The sequence below is a fragment of the Nycticebus coucang genome, chromosome 10 (genome assembly GCF_027406575.1).
Source record: "Nycticebus coucang isolate mNycCou1 chromosome 10, mNycCou1.pri, whole genome shotgun sequence".
NCBI classification, from domain to species: domain Eukaryota; kingdom Metazoa; phylum Chordata; class Mammalia; order Primates; family Lorisidae; genus Nycticebus; species Nycticebus coucang.
The window spans coordinates 28,928,991-28,951,486 of record NC_069789.1 but is presented as its reverse complement, the minus strand read 5'-3'; the positions used below and the strand labels follow the sequence as shown (position 1 = coordinate 28,951,486).

The 22,496-nt window shown below is 36.6% G+C and overlaps 1 protein-coding gene across 3 annotated transcripts in view; it reads left to right on the top strand.

The window, feature by feature from the left end:
• Nucleotides 1-22,204, top strand: part of ENAH (ENAH actin regulator) — a 190,778-nt gene extending 168,574 nt beyond the window's left edge. For 2 of the 3 annotated variants that reach the window (XM_053604044.1, XM_053604041.1), the window contains exons 8-14: nt 1,210-1,355; nt 1,519-1,576; nt 2,736-2,784; nt 6,347-6,413; nt 15,430-15,508; nt 18,122-18,179; nt 19,259-22,204. In XM_053604044.1, coding sequence (XP_053460019.1) covers nt 1,210-1,355; nt 1,519-1,576; nt 2,736-2,784; nt 6,347-6,413; nt 15,430-15,508; nt 18,122-18,179; nt 19,259-19,296 — 495 coding nt within the window. In that variant the 3' untranslated portion in view covers nt 19,297-22,204. Of the gene's footprint in view, nt 1-1,209; nt 1,356-1,518; nt 1,577-2,735; nt 2,785-6,346; nt 6,414-10,433; nt 10,497-15,429; nt 15,509-18,121; nt 18,180-19,258 lie in introns of all 3 variants that reach the window. The other variant, XM_053604042.1, reaches the window with a different exon arrangement.
• Nucleotides 22,205-22,496: the final 292 nt, after the last annotated feature.

Sequence of the window (22,496 nt, the reverse complement as noted above, 5' to 3'; positions counted from 1 at the left end):
ATGTCTTACTCTAAATGTCTAAAATATTGACTTTATTGGATTCTGATTTTATGAACTCTGTGTTATTAGCATCATTGATGTAAAATATTGAAATACAATAGCACCTCCATAAGGCACCACCTCCCTACATTGACCCCCTCCTTAAGATGACTTAATTTTCATAGACCAGATGTGCACCACTTGTACACATCAGTACCGTGGGCCTAGTTCCTTATGTTGACCACCTCCGTATGTCGACCAGTTTGTTACAGTCCCTTGGGTGGTCAACTGTTGATCACTGCTGTAATTTATATTTTCAGAAAAGTTGCAGAAAGAATATGAAGAATTTCAATAAACTCATTATCTAGATTTAGCAGTTAACATTTTTCTGGTATTTGCTTTATTACTCCTTACTTGGGTATATTCTGTTCTGTGCACACACACTTTTTGTCTGAATGATTTGAGAGTAAGTCAGACATCATGTTCCTATTTCCTTAAGTACTTCAGTGTGTATTTTTATTTTATAAGAACAAGGACATTCTCCTATAGGACCACAGTGTGATTATCAAAATCAGAATATTTAACCCTGATAGAATACTGTAATCTTAAAGATAGACTCAGATTCCATCTATAATCTATTAACGTCTTTGATGACAGAATTTTTTCCAGTTCATCTGTTGCACTTGGTCATAATATCTATTTTTTTGTTGTTGTTGTTGTTGTTTGGGATTCATTGAGAATACAAAGAATTAGGTTACACTGATAGCGTTTGTTAGGTTCAGTCCCTCTTATAATTGTGTCCCACCCTCTGTAATGTCTCTTTAGTCTGTGATAATTCTTCAGTCTTTCTTTAAAAATATTGATGTTTCTGAAGACTATAAGACAGTTATTTTGTAGATTGTCCTTCAGTGTGGCTTATCTGATGTCCCTCAAGATTAGACTCAGGCACATTTTTGGTAGTCATACCGTCAGAGTGAAGTTGTGCCCTCTGTGAGTCACTGGAGGAGACATGTCATGTTGTTTCACCCCAGTATTGGTGGTATTGATTTTAATAAACTCTCATTCATGCATAAAGCCAATGTTGTTACCAAATTGGTTCTTAAGGGTTTAAAAATTAGGCATTTAAAAAAAGTTAATGCTGATGTATCCTTCTGTTTTGAATGTAATGTATTAATAAATATGTGGTTGTCTTAACATTGGAGTTTATTATGTATGTATATTCTCATTAAGATGGAGGATACCTCTTTCCCAAGCGGAGGGAATGCCATTGGTGTGAACTCGGCCTCATCTAAAACAGATACGGGTCGTGGAAATGGACCTCTTCCTTTAGGGGGTAGTGGTTTAATGGAAGAAATGAGTGCCCTGCTGGCCAGGAGGTGAGAAATTTCTTTATGTTGAACTTGTCCAGATTGAGGGAATTTAAAAAATTTTATTCCAGATACAACTTAACTAGGTGTAATTCTTCCCTCTTAGAGAAGGAAGAGTTTTTATACCAAGAGTTAGATGATATTTTTAAAAATCAATTTGCCTTGTTTGTAGGAGAAGAATTGCTGAAAAGGGATCAACAACAGAAGCAGAACAAAAAGAAGAGAAAAGTGTAAGTGAATAAAGATCGTCTCTTTACACCTTAAAACATGAGATTCAGACAGAGCTTATCAAGGAAATTGAGTCAAAAGTTGTTCAATTTGAACTATTTTTAAAAGTATTCATATGTTTAAAAGTGTCTTATTTTGAATGTTACTTAGAAAATTTTTATAGCATTCTTAGTAAAATGAAATGAATGTGTGGAATTCTGGGGGAAGAAGCCCTGATATTCAAACCTGTGGTTTAATTCTGTTCCTAAGCCTATCTTTAAATGAGTGAAAGACCTTTTACTAGTTCCTCCCCGCCCCATTTTTTAGAATCTAAATTTTCTTGCATTAATTTAAAATGAAGGAATTAGAATAAATGAAAACTTTTTTTTTTTAATTTCAGCTTGCTTGTTCATCATTCTTCTTTGTTTGAAGTACTCTTTTTTTGTTGTTGTTGTTCATTTTCTTTATTCTTTTTTTCAATGCTTCCTCTGGCAATGCTCTGTCCCGTTGCCTCCCCAGTAGCTGGGATTACAGACGCCCACCACAATGTCTGGCTGTTTTTTTTTTTGTTTGTTTGTTTTGTTTTTGATGTTAGTAGAGACGGGGTCTTACTCTGGCTCACTGCTGCTCATACTGGTCTCGAACCTCTGAGCTCAGGCAATCCACCCACCTTGGCCTCCCACAGTGCTGGGACTACAGGCGTGAGAACCATGCCTGGCCTAAACGAAAACTTTCATACATTTTCCCTAGGAGCTCTGTGGTTACCAGCTGTGCCCCTTAAGAGCACATTAATGACATTGATCCCTTGCACTTCAGTGCAGCTGGGCAAACTCTGCTTTATCTGATACTGGTGTTTAACAAATAATGCAGTAGTTTCCCCTGCAACATTGGACCTTCCTTGATGCCATTCCTCAGTCTGTCTCTTATCTCTGCTGTTGGCTACTGCAAGTTCTCATTGAGAACATGGAGGAAAGGAGCTGTGGGGAAGGTTGAAGTAGGAAATGTTAGGAAGGTAAGAGAAGGAGGAAGTCTAAGCCAAAATGGAAGGGAAAAAAGGTGGACAGAGGAAAAAGTGGGGAGTGGCAGGAAGAATGTTGTAAGTGGAAACATACAACACTAAATATACATGGCAACAGATTTCTAATAGATGTGATATTAATGTATTTGTTTCTGCGCATTTAGGAAGATTCAGAGCCTGTAACTTCTAAGGCCTCTTCAATAAGTACACCTGGTAAGTTCAAAAGAAATCATTTTAACCTTTATTAACTTTCTGTAAATATAAATACTCCCCAATTAAAAATCCACCCCCATCTATGTTTGGACCTAATGACTCATGACTCACTGAAGTGCTAAAGTTATTTGTTCACACTTGAAGGCATTGATTTTCATATATATTTTTTTTTTCATATATATATATTTTTTGTTGTTGTTTGTTTTTTTAGAAACAGAGTCTCACTTTGTCGCCCTCTGTGGAGTGCTATGGCATCACAGCAACCTCCAACTCCTGGGCTTAGGCAATTCTCTTGCCTCAGCCTCCCAAGTAGCTGAAACTCCAGGCTCCCGCCACAACACCTGGCTATTTTTTTTGTTGCAGTTTGGCCAGGGCCAGGTTTGAACCCACCACCCTCGGTATATGAGGGGCTGGTGCCCTACCCACTGAACCATAGGCACCGCCCTCATTGATTTCTTTTTTTCTTCCCCTTTGCCTTTTGTGATGCCAGAAGCTGTTGCTACTTCCTTCCTCATATTGGGAGATCTATTAAAATGCAAAAGTTTTTTTTGATGACTCTTTTTGAAGACAGTATTTTTACACATTTTATGTATGTTAATAATTAAAGGTTATTTGTTAAGACAAGAAAAATTGGGCAAGGCATGGTGGCTCACGCCTGTAATCCCAGTATTTTGGCAGGTTGAGAGGCAGGAGGATTGTTTAAGACCAGGAGTACAAAATCAGCCTGGGCAAGATAGCAGGACCCCATCTCTACAAAAAATTAGCTGAACCATGGTAGCATGTACTTGGTAGTCCTGGCTACTTTGGAGGCTGAGATAGGAGAATTGCTTAAGCCTAGGAATTTAAGGTTATGGTGAGCTGTAATTGTACCTCTGCATGACAGCCTTGGTAACAGAGAGAGACCCTGTCTCTAAAACAAATGGATGAATGAATGGAAAGTATTTTTAACAAACTAACATTTTTAAAATTAAAATTAACATGAACACGTTAGCTCGCAGTGCAGCATGTTTCAGAACATTTCAACATGGAGAAGATCGCCATCTTAACCCTTCATTTGGATCATATTGATAATCAAGGAAATAAAGCTTTTAATTGTAAGCTAAAAATTCTCCTTAACAGTTCTTAAATTCAGTGAGAGTTCTGGCAATGAGAACTCTTAGGCATAGAATTCGTTATTTATATAAAATATCTTTCGCTGGAGGTACTTAGTGAGTACTGTATCCATAAGAATATGAGATTGGCTGGGCGCCTGTGGCTCGGTGGTTAGGGCGCTGGCCACATACAGTGGGGCTGGTGGGTTTGAACCCAGCCCAGGGCCTGCTAAACAACAATGACAACTACAACAACAACAACAAAAATAGCCTGGCGTTGTGGCGGATGCATGTAGTCCGACATAGTGAGACTCTTGTCTAAAAAAAAAAAAAAAGAGAGAGATTGGGGACTGTGCCTGTGGCTCAAAGGAGTAGGACACTGGTTCCATACACTGGAGGTGGTGGGTTCGAACCCAGCCCCAGCCAAAAACTGCAAAAAAAGAAAAATGAGATTATTACATTTTCACATTATTTTTTCATTTTGACTAAGGGCTAGGCTATCTTTCACCTCCTTATCTATTTTGGTATTATTTGGTATTTGCTATTATTAATTCATCAGTAAATTTGATGAATTGATACCTAAGATGACCCATAGGAAACCATTATAAAGAAGCATTTATATTAACTCCTACGTATTTTGACTTAGAGTTCCAGATGTATCTAGAATCTTCAAAAAAAAAAATTCTGCTTTGTTTTTTTAGATTGTTAACCACTCTGGCCTCCTCAAAAGATGTCCTCATCCTTACTATTGAGTAGTGACTGCTCAGTTGTCTGATGCTATTTGTATTATGATTAACATGTGACTTTGTGAACTATTTTTCTTCAGCCTCCCTATTTCCCCTGAATAGTTGACTTCATTTTATGTTACCTTCATGAAAGATTCACTGGTTTGTGACCTGTTTATTAATATGTTATCTTTATCATCCTTCCTATAAGCCAAAATTAATTACATATGCTATTATTAGAACTATAGGTTTTTAAAACTGAACCATACTTTAGGGTCATAGAACCTTTAGAATATGATAAGAGCTATAGATCTTCTCTCTAAGTGGGGGGGGGGATCATATTTTTATACAGATTTGTTCATAATTTCAAAATATTTATGAATTTCTTGAAGGTTACCCATATTTTCCAAGTTAGAATGCCTTATCCAGTATATCCCCTTATTTGAAACATGAATGGCTAAAGCACAAGTTTTCTGTGTGCTTGCATGTGTGTGCGATATGTATAAAATTAAGGAATTATTCAGAAGGGCTGGAGGCTTCTTTTCTCATGAGTTTCATTGATTTCTTTCTTTAAATTGGCATTGTATCAGATGCTTGACAGGGCAAAAAGAAATGAAAGATAAAAATCCTGAGCACAGAGATGCACGGTTCAGCTGGGAAGATGAGGCACAGGAGGGAAAGTTAAATCTTTCACAATCAACTATTGAGTACTAAGTAATGTGTCAGGGAGGGAGATTATATACAGAATCACCTGGATCAGCTTTATGGAAAAAAAAGTAACATTTTACTATACCTAAGGGTATTTAGTTTGGTGAAAGTAAGAGAAGGCATGATATTTCAGCAAGTAAGAAGGAATAAAAACACATAATGAAAAAGGAAGGAATTGATTGAGGAATAAAGGAAGATCCATGACTTCCAGTTTTCCCACCTAGATGCCTGAGTGCAACAGAAATCAAAAACCTAAAGCAGTGCTTCATGGAAGAGTTTGTTTAGTTTTGCATGTTTAAAGAAAATGAGAGACTATAAGAACGTGAGAATGTGCAGAAGCCAGTTGAGGGGCTGCACGGGAACGCAGAGCAGTTTCTTGATCACAAGTCCTAAGCAGACTATGGCCAAAATGCTTTCCTTCATGACAAGGTTCTGCTTCTGATTTTACCCAGTCTTGTAGTGAGGCCAAGGACCACAGCTATGAGTCAACCCAAATTAGAAAAAGAATTCAAGCACAAAAGCAGGTCCACCAGTGAGTCACTGAAATATTGAAGTACATGAGCAGATCATAAATTATATTTTTTGTTTTGTCATTAGTACTAAAGATAATTTAAAATAGCGTAGGTAAGCACCAGCCCCGTGCAGTGGGAGTGGCAAGTTCGAACCCAGACAGTGCCTTCTAAAGGGGGGGGGGAAAAGGGAGATAAGTAATACTATTCCATTCTAATTAATCTAAACTGTCCTAATTAATCCTACTCTTGTTCTTGTACTGTCTTTATTAGGAAAACATCTTTTCTATAATATTTTAGATTTAACAGTCTAAGTTTTTTCTAGGAAATGTATTACGCTTTCTTATTAACATTTTCTCATTTTAAGGTCTGAAATCGTACAAATTAGAATCCTTACAGATTTTAATGTTTAAAATTACATTTAAAAAATATCTGCATTACTAATAATATAAATGGGTAAAATGGTATTTATTTATAATAACTTTGGAAATACAAGTTATCTAATGACTTTTGGTCCTTATTTTCAAAGAACCAACAAGAAAACCATGGGAAAGAACAAATACAATGAATGGCAGCAAGTCGCCTGTTATCTCCAGGTACCAATCTTTTTTCTCTAAATTTTATATTTAACTTCTGTCGAAAAAGAAGCTAATACTTTTTTGTTGTAGAAAAATTAATGATAGATGAGAAATTATAGCACTGAGCCTTATGTTTTTCCTAGCGATAGTCTGATAAATTTCTACCCTACATTCACTAGCAAGATGATCTAAACTTTTAAGATAGCATAATCTCTCTAATTTGTTCACTTTGAAAAATTAAGAACTACACAAAAGTTGAAGGGATAGTATAGTTAATGCCTATATACTCACTACCTGTAGTTACCAGTTGTTAACATTTTGCCACATTCATCTTAATTATCTACACATCCATATTTATTTTTTCTCTGAACAGTTTGAAAGCAGTTCACAAATGAATGTTGCTTTACCCTAAATAATTTAGCATTTTTCAAAACAAGACATCTTCCTACATAACTAGAATACCATTACCGCTCTCGAGAAATGTAACATTGAACAATAATATTGTCTAATATAGTATATATATGTTCACATTTCACCAATTAATTTCAGTGATGTCTTTCATGGCTTATTTTTCTAAATATAATTTTTGGAAGAAACTTACGTTTTGAACTGGAAATCATCTAGAGAGAAAAAGACTGTAATTTTTAAGAGAAAGCAAAACCTAAGATTTTTAATTTGTGAAGAAAGATTTATTTCTCCGTCTCTATTGAAACTTCTAAGCATAATCAAGTTAGGAAAGAGAGTGAGTGCCCAGAAGCAAGATTAGTTAATGCTTATCTCTACAAATGGCTTATGGGCACTGTCAAGCAGATTCATTATTTCCTTAGCATTCCTTGTTATCATGACTACGTTTATATCGCAGGTCATTAACATGGATAAAACCTTTTATTGGTTTCTGAGACAGCTTAAAGGGCTCATATTTTTTCCAGGAAGAAAAAAAAAGGCATGTATTTAGAAACTAAAAAGTTTTTTGTCTTTATTTCCTGAGCTATTGCCTTATTTTTTGCCTCATAAAAAGCAAGCATGTCTTTAATTATAGAAACCTAGTAAAGAAAAGTGCAAGGTTAGACTTTATAATCACAAGCCTATTCTGTGTTAGCCTAGATCTAAATTTGGATTTGGCTTTTTGTGGTCTTTTCTACTGGTAGGAGACATTTGGTAATAATACAATTGTTTAAGCTCCACAAAGAAACTGGACCTCTTTTAATGTGTAAAAAACTTTTGGTTTCTGGGTGACGCCCATAGTTCAGCCTGTAGGGCACTGGCCTCATACACTGAGGCTGGCGGGTTCGAACCCAGCCTGAGCCAGCTGAAACAACAACTGCCACAAAGAAAAAATAGCTGGGCATTGTGGTGGGCACCTGTAGTCCCAGCAACTTGGGAGGCTGAGCAAGAGAATCACTTAACAAGCTGTGATGCCATGGCACCCAGGGGGACAGCTTAAGACTGTCAAAAAAAAAAAAAGCTTTTAGTTTTTTCTAAGTGACTAAAAGACAATCATATCTGATTTTAGAAGAAAGAAGGAAATTGCTTTTGGTGAACATGTTACATGTTTTTTCAGTAGAGTTGGAAAATTGCATGTTTGTTTCTTAGATACCTGGGGTAACCTTCTAACACATCTCTACTAGTTGTTCTTGATTTTCTGTGGCATGTTATGAGGCCTGACTTACCAAATATATAACGAGAAGTAGAAACATGGTGGGCCATTTGACCTTTGAAGTTGTAAATTGTGACATTTTTGCCCTACTCTTCAGCCATACTTCATGGTAGACGTTCCCTGGTGATCCTAAGGCTAAGCCTAAATTGTTGGCAAAAATTATGCCTTAGAATAATGGTTCTCAACCTTCCTAATGCCGCGAACCTTTAATACAGTCCAAAGGAGTCGCGACCCACAGGTTGAGAACTGCTGCCTTAGAAGAATCATGGAAGAGATTCTCTAAGTACAATATGTTTCTTGATGCGTTTGGTCTTACTAAAGGAAACAATACTCTTTGAAAGATCTTTTCCAGCTTCTAGAAGAAATTTAGTAAGTACTCTCAGGCAGCCATTTTGAAAATAATTTTATGTAGATTAGTTGAATCTTGGTTCTTATGATCCTAGTAATGCATTGGAATCATGCCCCAGCTCTTTTAGGTAGCTTTCCTCACTTTTCCCAAAATAGAAATTCTGAAACATCTGATTATTTACCCATCACTCATACATCTTTTGATAGATTTGCTCAAATCACTAATACCAGCGGTTCTCAACCTGTGACTCGTGACCCACAGGAACTGTATTAAAGGGCTGTGGCGTTAGGAAGGTTGAGAACCACTGACTAATACGTATGTCTTAGAATTTTAGCAAAAGTAATTTTAAACTATAAATTTTTTTATGATTTTAATATACTTTATTTAAAAAGTACACAGTTTTAAATTGGTTTCAATAGGTTTCAAGCAGAAAGGACACAGCCTATCTACTACTGTGGTCCCATTTCTGATGAAGAGTGATTATCATGTGGCAAACGCACATTTGCATGACTGGCAATGTGAAAAGATAACTTTTTTATCAACATATTTTTAAGAGTTTATATCACACACACTTTAAAATCATGAGATGCTGATGGTTGGACTGTATTTCACGTTTCATATGTTGTACCATATTTTGGTTTACAGTTTATCCATGATTTATCCTATCACCTTGAGAATAGCATCCAGAAGCAGAGGGAGCAAAATCAGGGCTAGAGACTGAGTACAGCCCCTATAAAATATTTTAAAAATATGTTTAAAAGATTAAGACCATATTGCTTTTCTTCCTAAGTTATCTCCCCTGGTATATTGGCCATTTCATGCTTCCACTGTAGTGAAAATACTCATTTCTCTTCTGAATATTCATGTCAAAATTATGTTAGTATTAAGATGAATTATTATTCCATAATGTACATGAGGCATTGCATTATGCCCTATTTAAGTGAAGATGTAACATAGTAAAGTAAAAGTAAGAATGTTGTACTTAAAAATGCTTTAAGCTGGAGCCAGGCATGGTGGCTCAGGCCTTGTAATCCCAGCACTTGGAAGGCCGAGGTGGGTGGATTGCTTGAGCTCAGAAGTTACCAGCCTGAGCAAGAGTGAGACCCTGTCTGTTAAAAAAAAAAAAAAAAAATAGCTGGGCATTGTGGCAGGCGCCTGGAGTCCCAGCTACTTGGGAGACTGAGGCAAGAGAATCACTTAAGCCAGTTTGAGGTTGCTGTGAGCTGTGATGCCATGGCACTCTGCCGAGGGCAACAAAATGAGATTCTGTCTCCAAAAAAAATAAAAAGCTTCAGATCTGTTATCTTAGCACTTGGGAGGCTGAGGTGGGAGGATAACTTGACGTTAGCAGTTCAAGACCAACCGGAACAAGAATGAGACCTTGTCTCTACAAAAGAGAAACAATTAGCAATGCGTGGTGGTACATATCTTTAGTTCTAGCCACTTAGGAGGCTGAGGCAGGAGATTGCTGTGCCTGGGTAACACAGTAAAACTCTGTCTTAAAATTTAAAAAAAATAAAAGCTTTAAACTATGACTGGAATGTAAGATTGGAAAGTTAGTGAATTCTTCTTATGGTTTTCACTAAAATATTAACAGATCTTTTATAGGAGAAAAAAGTTCTTTACATGCCTCTTGAAAGAGTTAATTTTGTGTATTTTAAGCTAGAATGATATTTATTATGCTTTTTATTTGAATCTGTTGCTTGATAGTCACTCTAATAGAAATATCTTTGATTGTGTTTTGATGCTAGTTGAATCTTTGTAGTGGGTAGGTTTTATGGTGCTTACAGACTATAAAGGTAGACATTGAGAAATGATGTTTTTAAATTTTTTCTGTAATTATCAAGTAAATAGTATCTTTATATAATGAAAATTAATTGTAAGATATCTTGATTATTTTTGGGAAAAATGGTTATTTTAAGGTTAATGAACTCTTTTAATTGAGGTTTTGCTTGCTGTGACGCAGTGATAGTGAGAATTCTTTTTGAAAGTTCTATTATATATTCCCTTAAATGGTCTTTCCCCTTCATAGACGGGATTCTCCAAGGAAAAATCAGATTGTTTTTGACAACAGGTCCTATGATTCATTACACAGGTATCATCCTGCTGTGACTTTGTGATTCGGGACTTTTAGATAAACATGTTCAGGGTAGGGCTGAGCTTTTTCTACCTTGGATTGGTAATCACCACAAGAGGTCTTCAGGGGAGATTGAATCCTTCATGTTGACCTGATTTTGGATACCTTAAAACAAATCCTGCCATGACTTTGTAGTTAGAGTAGGATAAAGCTTTCATTAAAGCTTTCATTTTTTTAAATTTTAAGACAGAGTTTTACTCTGTTACCCAGGCACAGCAATCTCCTGCCTCAGCCTCCTGAGTGGCTAGAACTACAGATAAATGTAAGTGGTAAACAAATCAGAAATACTTAAATGGTAATCTAAGGCCGCATATATTATCCAGGCCATTTGTGCTTTAAAAGCATTTGGTTTTTAAAAAGTGGAATAGAAGGTTCTGTACTGTTTGTGACTGGAACACGAGACAGGTGGGGTTTTTTTGTTTGTTTTTTGTTTTTTTGTCGAGACAGAGTTCTACAGGTGCTTGCTTTGGCACCGGCTGGGTTTTTCCATTTATTTCATGACTCGGGGTCTCACTCTCACTCAGACAAGCCTCATACTCCTGAGCTCAAGCAATCCTCTTGCCTCAGCTTCCCATAGTGCTGGGATTACAGGGATGAGCCACTGCGCCCAGCAACATTTTTATATCCACAGTTCTGGATATTTATTTATTCTTTGAGGACAATTTCTGTTTCCTAGCTACTTTAGCAACCTGGGATTTAACATCAGCAAATTATTTATTTTGTACGATGAGTCCTGTTATACTATTTTTTAATTAAGAAGACTTAAGATGGGCGGCGCCTGTGGCTCAGTCGGTAAGGTGCCGCCCCATATACTGAGGGTGGCAGGTTCAAATCCGGCCCTGGCTGAACTACAACCAAAAAATAGCTGGGTGTTGTGGCGGGCGCCTGTAGTCCCAGCTACTCAGGAGGCTGAGGCAAGAGAATCGCTTAAGCCCAGGAGTTGGAGGATGCTGTGAGCTGTGTGACGCCACGGCACTCTACCCAAGGGCCATAAAGTGAGACTCCGTCTCTACAAAAAAAAAAAAAAAGAAGAAGAAGACTTAAGATATCAGCTGTCTTTCTTGGTTAAAGACATAGGACAATTAAAAAAATTGATAATAGAAAAATCCTCAAGTGCTTTTTAGCTACTTATAGAATTAGGCAGAATAGGGACTTTTTAATATTGTAGTACTGTTATTTTATAGACAGGTGTCTAAAGGCAACAGCACTCTTAGTAATAAAAATCTCTGAGAAACTCATACTTTGTTATCAATTTAGAAAATCCATAGGTTAGAAATAAGTGAAATATTTGCATGTTATGATAGACATCTAAATTTTCTAAATACGCACCAACCCTCCTGGGAACGTGTGCGTTGTGGTGTCTATCACAGGGAATAGGGAGGTCTGTAATCAGACCCTTTGGGTAAACCCTTGCTTACTAAGATTTTCATGCCATTGCTCTCTGGGAGGCCGAGGCAGGTGCATTGCCGGAGTTCACGACTTTGAGCCGGAGCCAGAGCCAGACTTCATCTCTAAACAAACAGCTAGGCGTTGTGGTGGATGCCTATAGTCCCAGCTACTTGGGAAGCTGAGGCAAGAGGATCACTTGAGCCCAAGAGTTTGAGGTTGCTGTGAGCTGTGGCGCCATGGCACACTACTGAGGGTGACAAAATGAGACTCTGTCTCAAAAAATAATGATAATAAAATAAATTTTCATGCCCTTGATAATCAAAATATTTGATAAGTTACTTTTGTTAGCCAGTTAAATTTTCATGAAATGTTTACAATAGTGAAGTAGTTTTTCCTGCTTTTTCTTCTGCCCCTTCCCATCTCCTCCCCTCCCCCCCCCGTTCTCTCTCTCTCTTTTTTTTTTTTTTTTTTAAGTGTTTTAATTATTCTGACCTAAAGATTTGGTTAGAAAATTTGCTAATACATACAGAGAAGCATAACCTTTTATAGTGAAATTTTTGGAACAGGCCATTGGTGCCTCCCACCTATAGTCCTAACACTCTGTGAAACTGAGGCAGGAAGATCGCTTGAGCTCAGGAGTTCAAGAGTAGCCTCAGGCTTGGTGCCTGTGGTTACGGCACCAGCCACATACACTGAGGCTGATGAGTTCGAACCCGGCCTGGGCCAGCTAAACAACCATGACAGCTGTAATAATAAATAGCCAGGCTTTGTGGTGGGCGCCCGTAGTCCCAGCTATTGGGAAGCTGAGGCAAGAGAATTGCTTAAGCCCAAGAGTTTGAGGTTGCTGTGAGCTGTGATGCCACGGCATTCTACCAAGGGTAACATAGTGAGACTCTGTCTCAAAAAAAAAAAAAAAAAAAAAAAGACTAGCCTGAGCAAGAATACACCATTTCTACTAAACATAGAAAAATTAACCAGATATCATGCCTGGCCTTTGTAGTATCAGCTGTTCAGGAGGCTGGAGCAGGAGGCTCCCTTGAGCCCAGGAGTTTGAGGTTGCTGTGAGTTAGTCTGAGGCCATGACACTCTAGCCTGGGCAACAGAATAAGACTCTGTCTCCCCCCCCAAAAAGGTTTTTTTTACAGTACATCTTCTCAGTTATCTTGCTGCTTTCATACATAGTGCTCCTTGGGATAATGTTGCTGATAAACCTTTTTGTTATTAAAAAAAAGTGGTGATTACTTCTTTCCTACAGTATGAAAAGTTCCCCCCTTTAGTTAATTATCATGGTGGTGGTGGTGATGGATTGCATGTTAGCATGAATTAATTAAGTTTTTTAAAAATTGCATGTTGTTTCCACAATTGTTAATTAAATGACAATGATTTTTGGCATTGCTTAGTAAATAAAGATGTATTTATAACATCCAGAGTTAAATAGCAGACTGTAGTTGTTCATATGAATTTCAGAGGTATTTGTTAATAACTTCGGAGAAAATAACTAGCTTAATTGTGCCACTTAAACGTGAAGAATTAAAGAAAAGTGGGGTAATTAATAATAACTCTGGAGAGCAGGAGTAGATAGCATGAGTATTTGACACACATAGTGTGCTACCCTTCAAGAATATACTGTCTGGGTGACTGCACCCTCAGAACCCTGACGCAAGCGTTATAAAAGTGATTCATGTAACCAGAAACATTTGTACCCTCATAATACTTTGAAATTAAAAAAAAAAAAGACAATTAGCCCTGGCTCTACATAGGACATCCTAACTCAAATGCTGTGGATCTCAGCTAATACAGAGTGACTCTGGAATTAAGTGGTTGTCTCAGCAAAGTAAGACAGTGTATCCTTAGAAGAAGATCTCATGTAAATCTTATTCCCTAACAAGCTCAGTGCTTATTGAATGAAATTTTGTGAAAGTTACTATTTTCCCTTATTTATAAAGCAGATAAAATAAAAATCATTGGCTTGATTCATAACAATCTTTGAAGCAGCAATCGTTTTTATATTAAAATTTTAACTCAGTATTTCATCTTTATGAATGGTGCCTATGGGTTTGGAGTTTTGTATGTCTTACAAGAATTATGGGTGGTGCCCATAGCTCAGTGGGTACTGCACTAGCCATGTACAGCAAGGCTGGTGGGTTTGAACCTGGTCCTGGCCAGCTAAAGCAACAATGACAACAACAACAAAAAAAGCTGGGCATTGTGGCAGGTGCTTATAGTCCCAGCTACTTGGAAGGCTGAGGCAAGAGAATCGCTTAAGCCTAAGAGTTGGAGGTTGCTGTGAGCTGTGACGCTACGGCACTGTACCCGAGGGTGGTACAGTGAGACTCTGTCTCTACAAAAAAAAGAAATAAAAAAAAAAAAAGAAAGAAAGAAAGAAAAAATTATGAAATTATAACTTTGAAAAAGTTATTACGCTTATTGGGTCTTCTTTCACATTTCTAACATTGGTCCTTTGCAAAATTGGAAACATAATAGTTTGCCTAATGGTTGTAAATTGCATTGATTTGTGGCCCTTAAAGAGTGTCTACTTACTATATACCAAACCAGATAATAGAGGCGTGCCAATTAAAATTCTATGTTTTCCACTGGGGATTTTCTGTTATTGCCAAAATTGGAGAGAGGAGTGATGACTGATTTATTTGCCATTGAAACTTTTACTGAAAATATATCTAAATGACTAAAACATTTCTTCATGTAAAATTTCAATAGTAATTGAACTTTTGAAAGTATAATAATAATTGACAATCTGTTTCTGTCTGGCATTTCCTTTTAAAAAAAAGTAAGTTTATGGATGTAGTTAACCTGAAACACTGTTCAAATGATGTCTCCATAAAAGCTTCTTAGAGAAATAGGCACATAGTCTACCCTAATAATCATTTTTCAACATTCTTGTTTATTTTGATGTTGAAATACAATAAAATATGTACAAAGAAGTTGTGTTTACTAAATTGTTTTCTTCCTGCAATCTAAGGAATAGACTTTATAAACTGATTTGTGTTAGAGTAAAACATTTTCAAGTTTTTATATTTTTCCTTCCTTTGGTTTGCTGGAAGGAGGCTGGAACAGGAAGATATTTATTATGAATTTAATAAATAATGTAACATTTCAAAAGAAGGAGCAAGTAAGATCATGTTATTTGGTCCTCAGGTATTTCAGCTAGCCTCTCAATCACTGTTTGATCAACAGGCCGCATGTTACCTGGTTACCTGCCTCATGTCTAAAGAGTACTATCATCTACTCTGTTCTGAAGAAGTCTCACCATCTTGTCACCTTTTCCTGGTTTCTTTAGAAATAATTACCCTGCTGAGAAAAATGAAAAATATTTTCTGCTTCATGTTCTAATCAATTCTACAATCTTGACAACTAACTTTAAAACAAATTGTATTTTATTTAAGAAATATATTTAAATCTGGTGTTAATACATTTGCAGTTTTTTATGAACTCATTAAATATCAAATGTTGTTTACTTGTCTTGGAAATTTCATTTGTACAGACCAAAATCCACACCTTTGTCACAGCCTAGTGCCAATGGAGTCCAGACAGAAGGACTTGACTATGACAGACTGAAACAGGTGGGTACTAAGCAGCTACTTTTCTTTAAAAACGTCCCAGATACACACGTTTGACATGGATCCTAAAAGTAATTAAAAAGAATAGAGTTAAAATACTTTTATACCAATTGAACAGAGCCATTAGTCCTATGTTTTTTCAAATTCTCATTTCTGGTTCACTGAATTCATATAAAGTTGTAACAGTGGTAGAGAGTGGGCCCATGGTTCAGTGATGACAGCATAAAGTTTAAATACAAGTGCGTGGTATGTAGTTGTAAAGAAAACAGTAGGCTTCCATATTTCACTTCGTGTATTGGTAAAATTGGACCAAACAAATGTAATTTTGGCAGGAATGTGAGGAAATAAAATGGGCATTTTTGTATGTGTATGCTTTCAAAGAAGCAGTTTGGGAAAACAAATAAATCAAAGCCTGAAAAATAAATGTTTTATCTTTAAACTCAGCAGTTTTACACCCAGGAATTTATGCAAAGGAAATACGGTAGAAGTTGGCAAATATATGGTAGAGATTCTGTAGCCATCAAGGGATCATAATTTAGGATATTGAATAACAAATTGTGAACACTCGACCATATTAGATGAAACAAATAATGAAACAAATGTGTACTATTATCTGTTTTATAAAAAAATTTTTTTAAAGAAAAAATACTATTCGTGTTTCGGATACATATGTATTATGTTTAATACCTGTGTATCTAGAAGAAAGGTGATAAGATTATGAGTTTTAAAATATGTAATTCCCAGAAGAGATTAAATAATTTTTTCAGATAAACCTAATTTTTATTCAGAGTTAAATTGAGTTTTGTCATTTGAAAAGCATGGTCATTGATAAGCCCTGTATGAGTTGAATATGGCTTTCTTTTCTTGAAAAATGCTTTAAAATAGAGTACTTTAACAAACTTGAAATTATGATAAATTCTTGGTTATCTGAAGTAATAGAATAAAGACAGGAATAGATTTGACTTTGAAATAATTTAAACATGAATTTCAGTAATGATATGTTAGGCCATATAATAACTTCTGTGCTTTACTGCCTCGGTTTCTCTCATTGATAAAATTAGTTAAAGTAATTGATAGTTTCCATTTTAAAATTTTCTGGTAGGCACATTTTAAAAAGTACAAAGAAATGGGCAAAAATTAATAATTTTACTTAACCTGATTTACTTAGAATATTTTAAATATGTAGTCAGGTTTTGAAAATTACTAATGAGTTATTGCACCTTATTTTTATCATACTAAATCTTCAAACTCTGGGGTATTTTACTCTTAAAGTACATGTCATCTGGACCAGCTCATCAGGTACACAGTGACTACATGTGGCTGGTGCCTGTTGTATTGGGCACCACCTTCATCTCTCTTATCCAGGGGAATCCTAGATTTTTTTGAAATATGGTTTAGCAGTGATGCTGATTCCTCAGAAATCCCCATACTTCAAATCAGGTGGCACATTTGCCAAATGCTGGTTGACCACTTTCCCATAGTACCCTCTTTGAAACTTCTTTTGCATCACTTTCCAGACTGTTACCAGACGACTAGATTAAAAGTAGAACCATATCTTTGCTAGAAACTATATCTGCTATCTGAATTATACCTTTACTGGATGGCAGAGAAGTTATTTTAGGGTTTTTTGTTTTGTTTTTAGACAGTATTGCTCTTTTAAGACAGTATCGTTGGTTTGGCACCTGTAGCTCAAGCAGCTAAGGTGCCAGCCACATACACCAGAGCTGGCAGGTTCGAATCCAGCCCAGGCCTGCCAAACTACAACCAAAAAATGGCTGGGCATTGTGGCGGGCACCTGTAGTCCCAGCTACTTGGGAAGCTGAGGCAAGAGAACCACTTGAGCCCAGGAGTTTGAGGTTGCTGTGAGCTGTGACACCACAGCACACTACCCAGGGCGACAGCTTGAGGCTCTGTCTCAAAAATAAATAATAAATAAATAAGCAGTGTTATTCTGTCACGTAGGCTGGAGTGCATTGGCATCATCGTAGCTAACTGCAACCTCAAACTTGTGGGTTCATGCGCTCCTCCTGCCCCAACCTCACAAGTAGCTAGGACCACAGGTGTGTACCACCACACTGGGGAATTTTTCTGTTTTTAGTAGAGATGGGAGACTCACTCTTGCTCAGGCTGGCATCAAACTCCTGGCCTCTTACCTTGGTCTCCTAGAATGCTAGAATTACACCGTGAGCTACTGCACCCAGCCTGTTTTAGTTTGAGAAAGCATTCTAGCCAGGCTGTAATCCTAGCACTCTGGGAGGCCAAGGCAGGTGGACTGCTTGACCTCAGGAGTTCAGGACCGGGCTCAGCAAGAGTGAGACCCCCATCTCTAAAAAATAGCTGGGTGTTGTAGCAGGTGCCCATAGTCCCAGCTACTTGGGTGGCTGAGGGAAGTGATTCTCTTGAGCCCAGGAGTTTGAGGTTGCTGTGAGCTATGACTCCACACTCCTATCCAGGGTGACAAATTTACCAAAACTAGTCTTCAAGAGGTAGAATTGAGACTATGGAAACAAAAAAAAAAATGGTATTTCATAACATTCTTAAAATTTTATTTGGGTAAGAATACTTTCAGCAGTGATTTTTATTTTCTGTATTGCTGGTGTTTCTCTAATATTTTAGGATATTTTAGATGAAATGAGGAAAGAACTAACAAAGCTAAAAGAAGAGCTCCTTGATGGTAAGTGCACAAACTTGCTACCCCTTAAAACACTATTTAAGAATATTCATTGTTAGCAAATGCAAATTTTAAAATACCCAGTTTATTGTTTCTTGTTTATTGTTTCTTTTCTATAGTAAAGAAATTGTCCTTCACTCAGTTTAGGATGTCAGGGAAGAGCTCTCTCCTTCATATACTATAAATTATTTATAAAAATAGGGATCAACAATACCTCTAAGATTCAGGTGTTACTCGTTATTAGATTGAAAACCAAATGAATAAATCTTTCTCTGGATTACCTCTGTTCATTCATTTCATTGCCTTCTTGTTTTGGGGCCCAGATAATCAATATTTTCATTTTGTAATCAAAAAGGGAAAATAGGGCAGCATCTGTGACCCAGTGAGTAGGGTGCCAGGATGGCTGGTTTGAACCCGGCCCTGGCCAAACTCCAGCAACAAAATAGCCAGGTGTCGTGGCAGGCACCTGTAAGTCCCAGCTACTCGGGAGACTGAGGCAAGAGAATCACCTAAGTCCGAGGGTTGAAGGATGCTGTGAGCTGTGACGCCATGGCGCTCTACTGAGGATGACAAAGTGAGACTCTGTCTTTTAAAAAAAAAAAAAGGGAAAATAAATAAATATACATGTATAGAAATCATTACTATCTTTTTTTTTTTTTTTTTGTAGAGACAGAGTCTCACTGTACCGCCCTTGGGTAGAGTGCCATGACGTCACACAGCTCACAGCAACCTCCAACTCTTGGGCTTACGCAATTCTCCTGCCTTAGCCTCCCGAGCAGCTGGGACTACAGGCGCCCGCCACAACGCTCGGCTATTTTTTTTGTTGCAGTTTGGCCAGGGCTGGGTTTGAACCTGCCACCCTCGGCATATGGGGCCGGCGCCCTACTCACTGAGCCACAGGCGCCGCCAAATCATTTCTATCTTTTTAATGCTAAAAGAACTATGCAATGAAAGGTGCAGAATTAACGTATTTTTTAATTACTGTGAATTTGAATATAATGTTTAACGTTAAGAATGAGAGCCACTGGTTTATTTTAGTTTGTCATTGTATTTACTCTCAATACTTTCTCTTTTCTACCTAGCAATCAGGCAGGAGCTGAGCAAGTCAAATACAGCATAGAGAAACAAACTAAGGAGAGATAGGACTTTAATCTGGAGGGAAAAAAAAATCCTACAAACAACTGTTATCAGCAACCCCCTACATTTTATGAGCAGTAAGAAGAAAATGGAGACAAACAGAAGGAGGGAAAAACCAACATACTCTGAAAGCCTTCAGATACGTGACTCTGGTGATAAGCTATTTCCCTCTCAGTTTGCTGCTTTTTTCTGATCTTTACAACAGAATGGAAGAGTGTCACATAAGAGTTCCTGTAACAGTTATGCAGAAAATACTAAACTCATCAGGCAAGATCACCGTGCATTGAGATATTTTCATGTCAAGATAAAATTGCACAATCCATTGCTAAAATAAAGAGGAGAAAGGCTTAAGAAGTTTTTTTTCAGAGAGTACTGATGACGAATTTAGCAAGTTATGCTATTGTATTGTAAATGTTTCTCTCAGGTTTGTCTTCCTATCGTATTTGATATTCCATGAATAATTGAGATCAGCCGTTTGTAGGTAAAGATCATAAAATGTGGAACAAATGGAATTGTAAGTGCTTTCAGAGGTTGATATTTATAAGAAAGTGTCCTAAAAATGTTTTGTCCAGCTTGAGGAATTTTAGAATGATAGGAAGTCTCTCGAGTTAGCCTTCATGCAATTTTGTAGATTAAAACATAAAATTTGTCCAGAATTTAAAGATTTAGATGCCTTCCTAAATTGTTACAATGCTTTACCAAATCTATGACTTCTACATAACACAAACCAGTGGTCAAATGTAAAACAATATATTGTAGATTTACTGTAGGTTTTCAACCTTTTTTAGATCTATGCATGTGGACATTTTTATAATGTAATAACAATCACCACAAAGTTAGCTTTTTTAATCGCAGACAGTAATGCATGTCACACTAATATGTAGTGGCCTTTTTAAGGCCTAGTCCCAGGGAAACATTTTGTAGAGTATAGGGGAATGGGAGGAAGGGAAGGAATAATTTTTTATTTAAAGTCAATTTCTGCACTGTCTTTTTTTCTCAATTACCTGCATGAATAATAATGAGGAATATTTTGTGACTTTAATTGGTAAATATATTACAAAACCAAGTACTTAATCTTTTACATCATATCTTCAGCTATTTGTATTTCAACCAGTAATTTCAATGATCTGAAACATGATTCTGAGCTTCACATGAATTATATCTTCCTGTGAAACTCAAAAGTTTGATCACTGAATTTGGAAGTTACTGTTACCTAGGTGCCCCTGCAGTTACACAGGTGTTTCCATACATGTTCCTGAGTAAGAAGCTGCTTTTGATTTTTGTTATGTTGAAATACAAGAAATAACAATGAGGCAGCAATTAAGGTCACAGAAGTCATTATAAAGGGAAATCGAGGAGTTCTGCAGTTTTCTTTTAATAAATAAAGTGAGAGGTGTTGGGAAGAAGGAATTAGATATTCTGCCCACCACCACCACCACCTTGTACATGCTGTCTGTATGTAATCCACTCCCCTTTCTTTGAAACTGATATGACTAAAATAGGGAAGAAATTCTATAAGTTGCAATGGTAACATTTTGGAAAATTTAGGAAATCAAAAATTCTCCAGGCTCTCCATCTTGATTTATGCTTGAGTTGTTTTATGTGCCATATTTGCTTTGAAATCTTTGATTGTCAGAAGTTCTACTAAAATTTTGAAGAAATAATTCACTTTCATCTGCTTTCTAGATTTCATAGTAAGTTCATGAAACAAAGCCTGTTGGTAGCATAGTTTTCTCATTGCTGCAAATTTGCAGTCATTACCACTACAAAGAAGTTTGAGGGAGTTTTTTTCCTTGTTAAAATAGTTTCTGTTTTTATAGAAATTTCATTTTTACATTAAATTATGATGGATGAGCTATCATAATTCCAACATGCAGTTCTTTCTTCTGTCAAGTGTTCATCGTCATACAGTAGTAATAAAGACATCAAAGACGCAGCGAGCTTATAAAGTACTGTTTTCTAAAAGAAATAGGCATTTTCATCTTTATTATCGTACCTTTGATTATGCAAACACTTTGACAATATAAACATTTACATCCCCTGTAAAACTGGTCAGAAATCTCTTTTAGTTTCGTTGAGTAAATTGAATAGTCTATGATAGGTAGTACTGGGTACAAGTGGTCCAAACTAAGATAAAAGACTAAAATAAAATGCTAAATCTTAAACTGGTTTATGCACTAAACATTTTGTGCCTTGGTCTAATATTAACATGATGTCTGTGTAAAATGACAGAAAAGAACCAGGTTGAATCACACCTGATTTTCCATCCTTTTGTGTTATCCCAGATTGCTAAATGTATTCTTTCCACAAAGTTGGATCGAATTATTCTATACATTTGCTGTCATACGTGACAGTTGTGTCATTGTTAGAGATTTCAGTAATTAAAATGGGAAACAAAAGCTTAAGTTATTTTCTTTATCAAACCTATGTTCCTCAGAACCACATTATTAACAATGGTGTTTGTGCTCTTGTACACTGGATGTCTTAAGCTGAGTTCAGTTTAGGGGATCCTTTTGAATTACAGGAAGGGACTGCTTTCCTCAACACTGTGATCTGACCTGTGACACGTCTGTCCTCCACACTCTGTAAATGGCTAACAAGTCAATTGCAAACAAACTGAATGTACAAATCTTAGTGCTGGTGCTGAAATCTCTTCAGAATAGTTGTCATGATTTAAAAGTTTGTTTAAAAATTTGCAAGCGTCAAGTGTCAAGACCGAAGATGAAGCGCTGATGAATGTGGAATCCTCCTGCGTTCACTAGCTGTGCGTCCTTCTTAGATTTTTCAGTTCTCTGCTGTTTGTCGTAACTATTCTCATTTAAGTTTTATTTCACTTAAATTTCATACACGCTAACTTCGTTTGTGTGATTGAAATAAAATGGCAGTATATACATGTTGCTTGTTTGTGACACTTAGATGCTTTTTTTTGAAATTTGTCAGCTTTAAAATAAGTTATTATGTTGGATGTGGAAAACACCTTTTAAAGTCCAAGACTTCACTAAAGTTTACATATCACATCACCATTCTTTAAAGATTTTATAGAAGTCATGAATAAGTCATGTATACAAAGGGAATATGTGGTAACGTATCTGCTTTGTGTTTGAAATAACTGTTAATTATTTCCTATTTGTTTTTATTTTTTTGCACCCACCTTGACACAGTGTCGTTTTAAACTCAAGATGA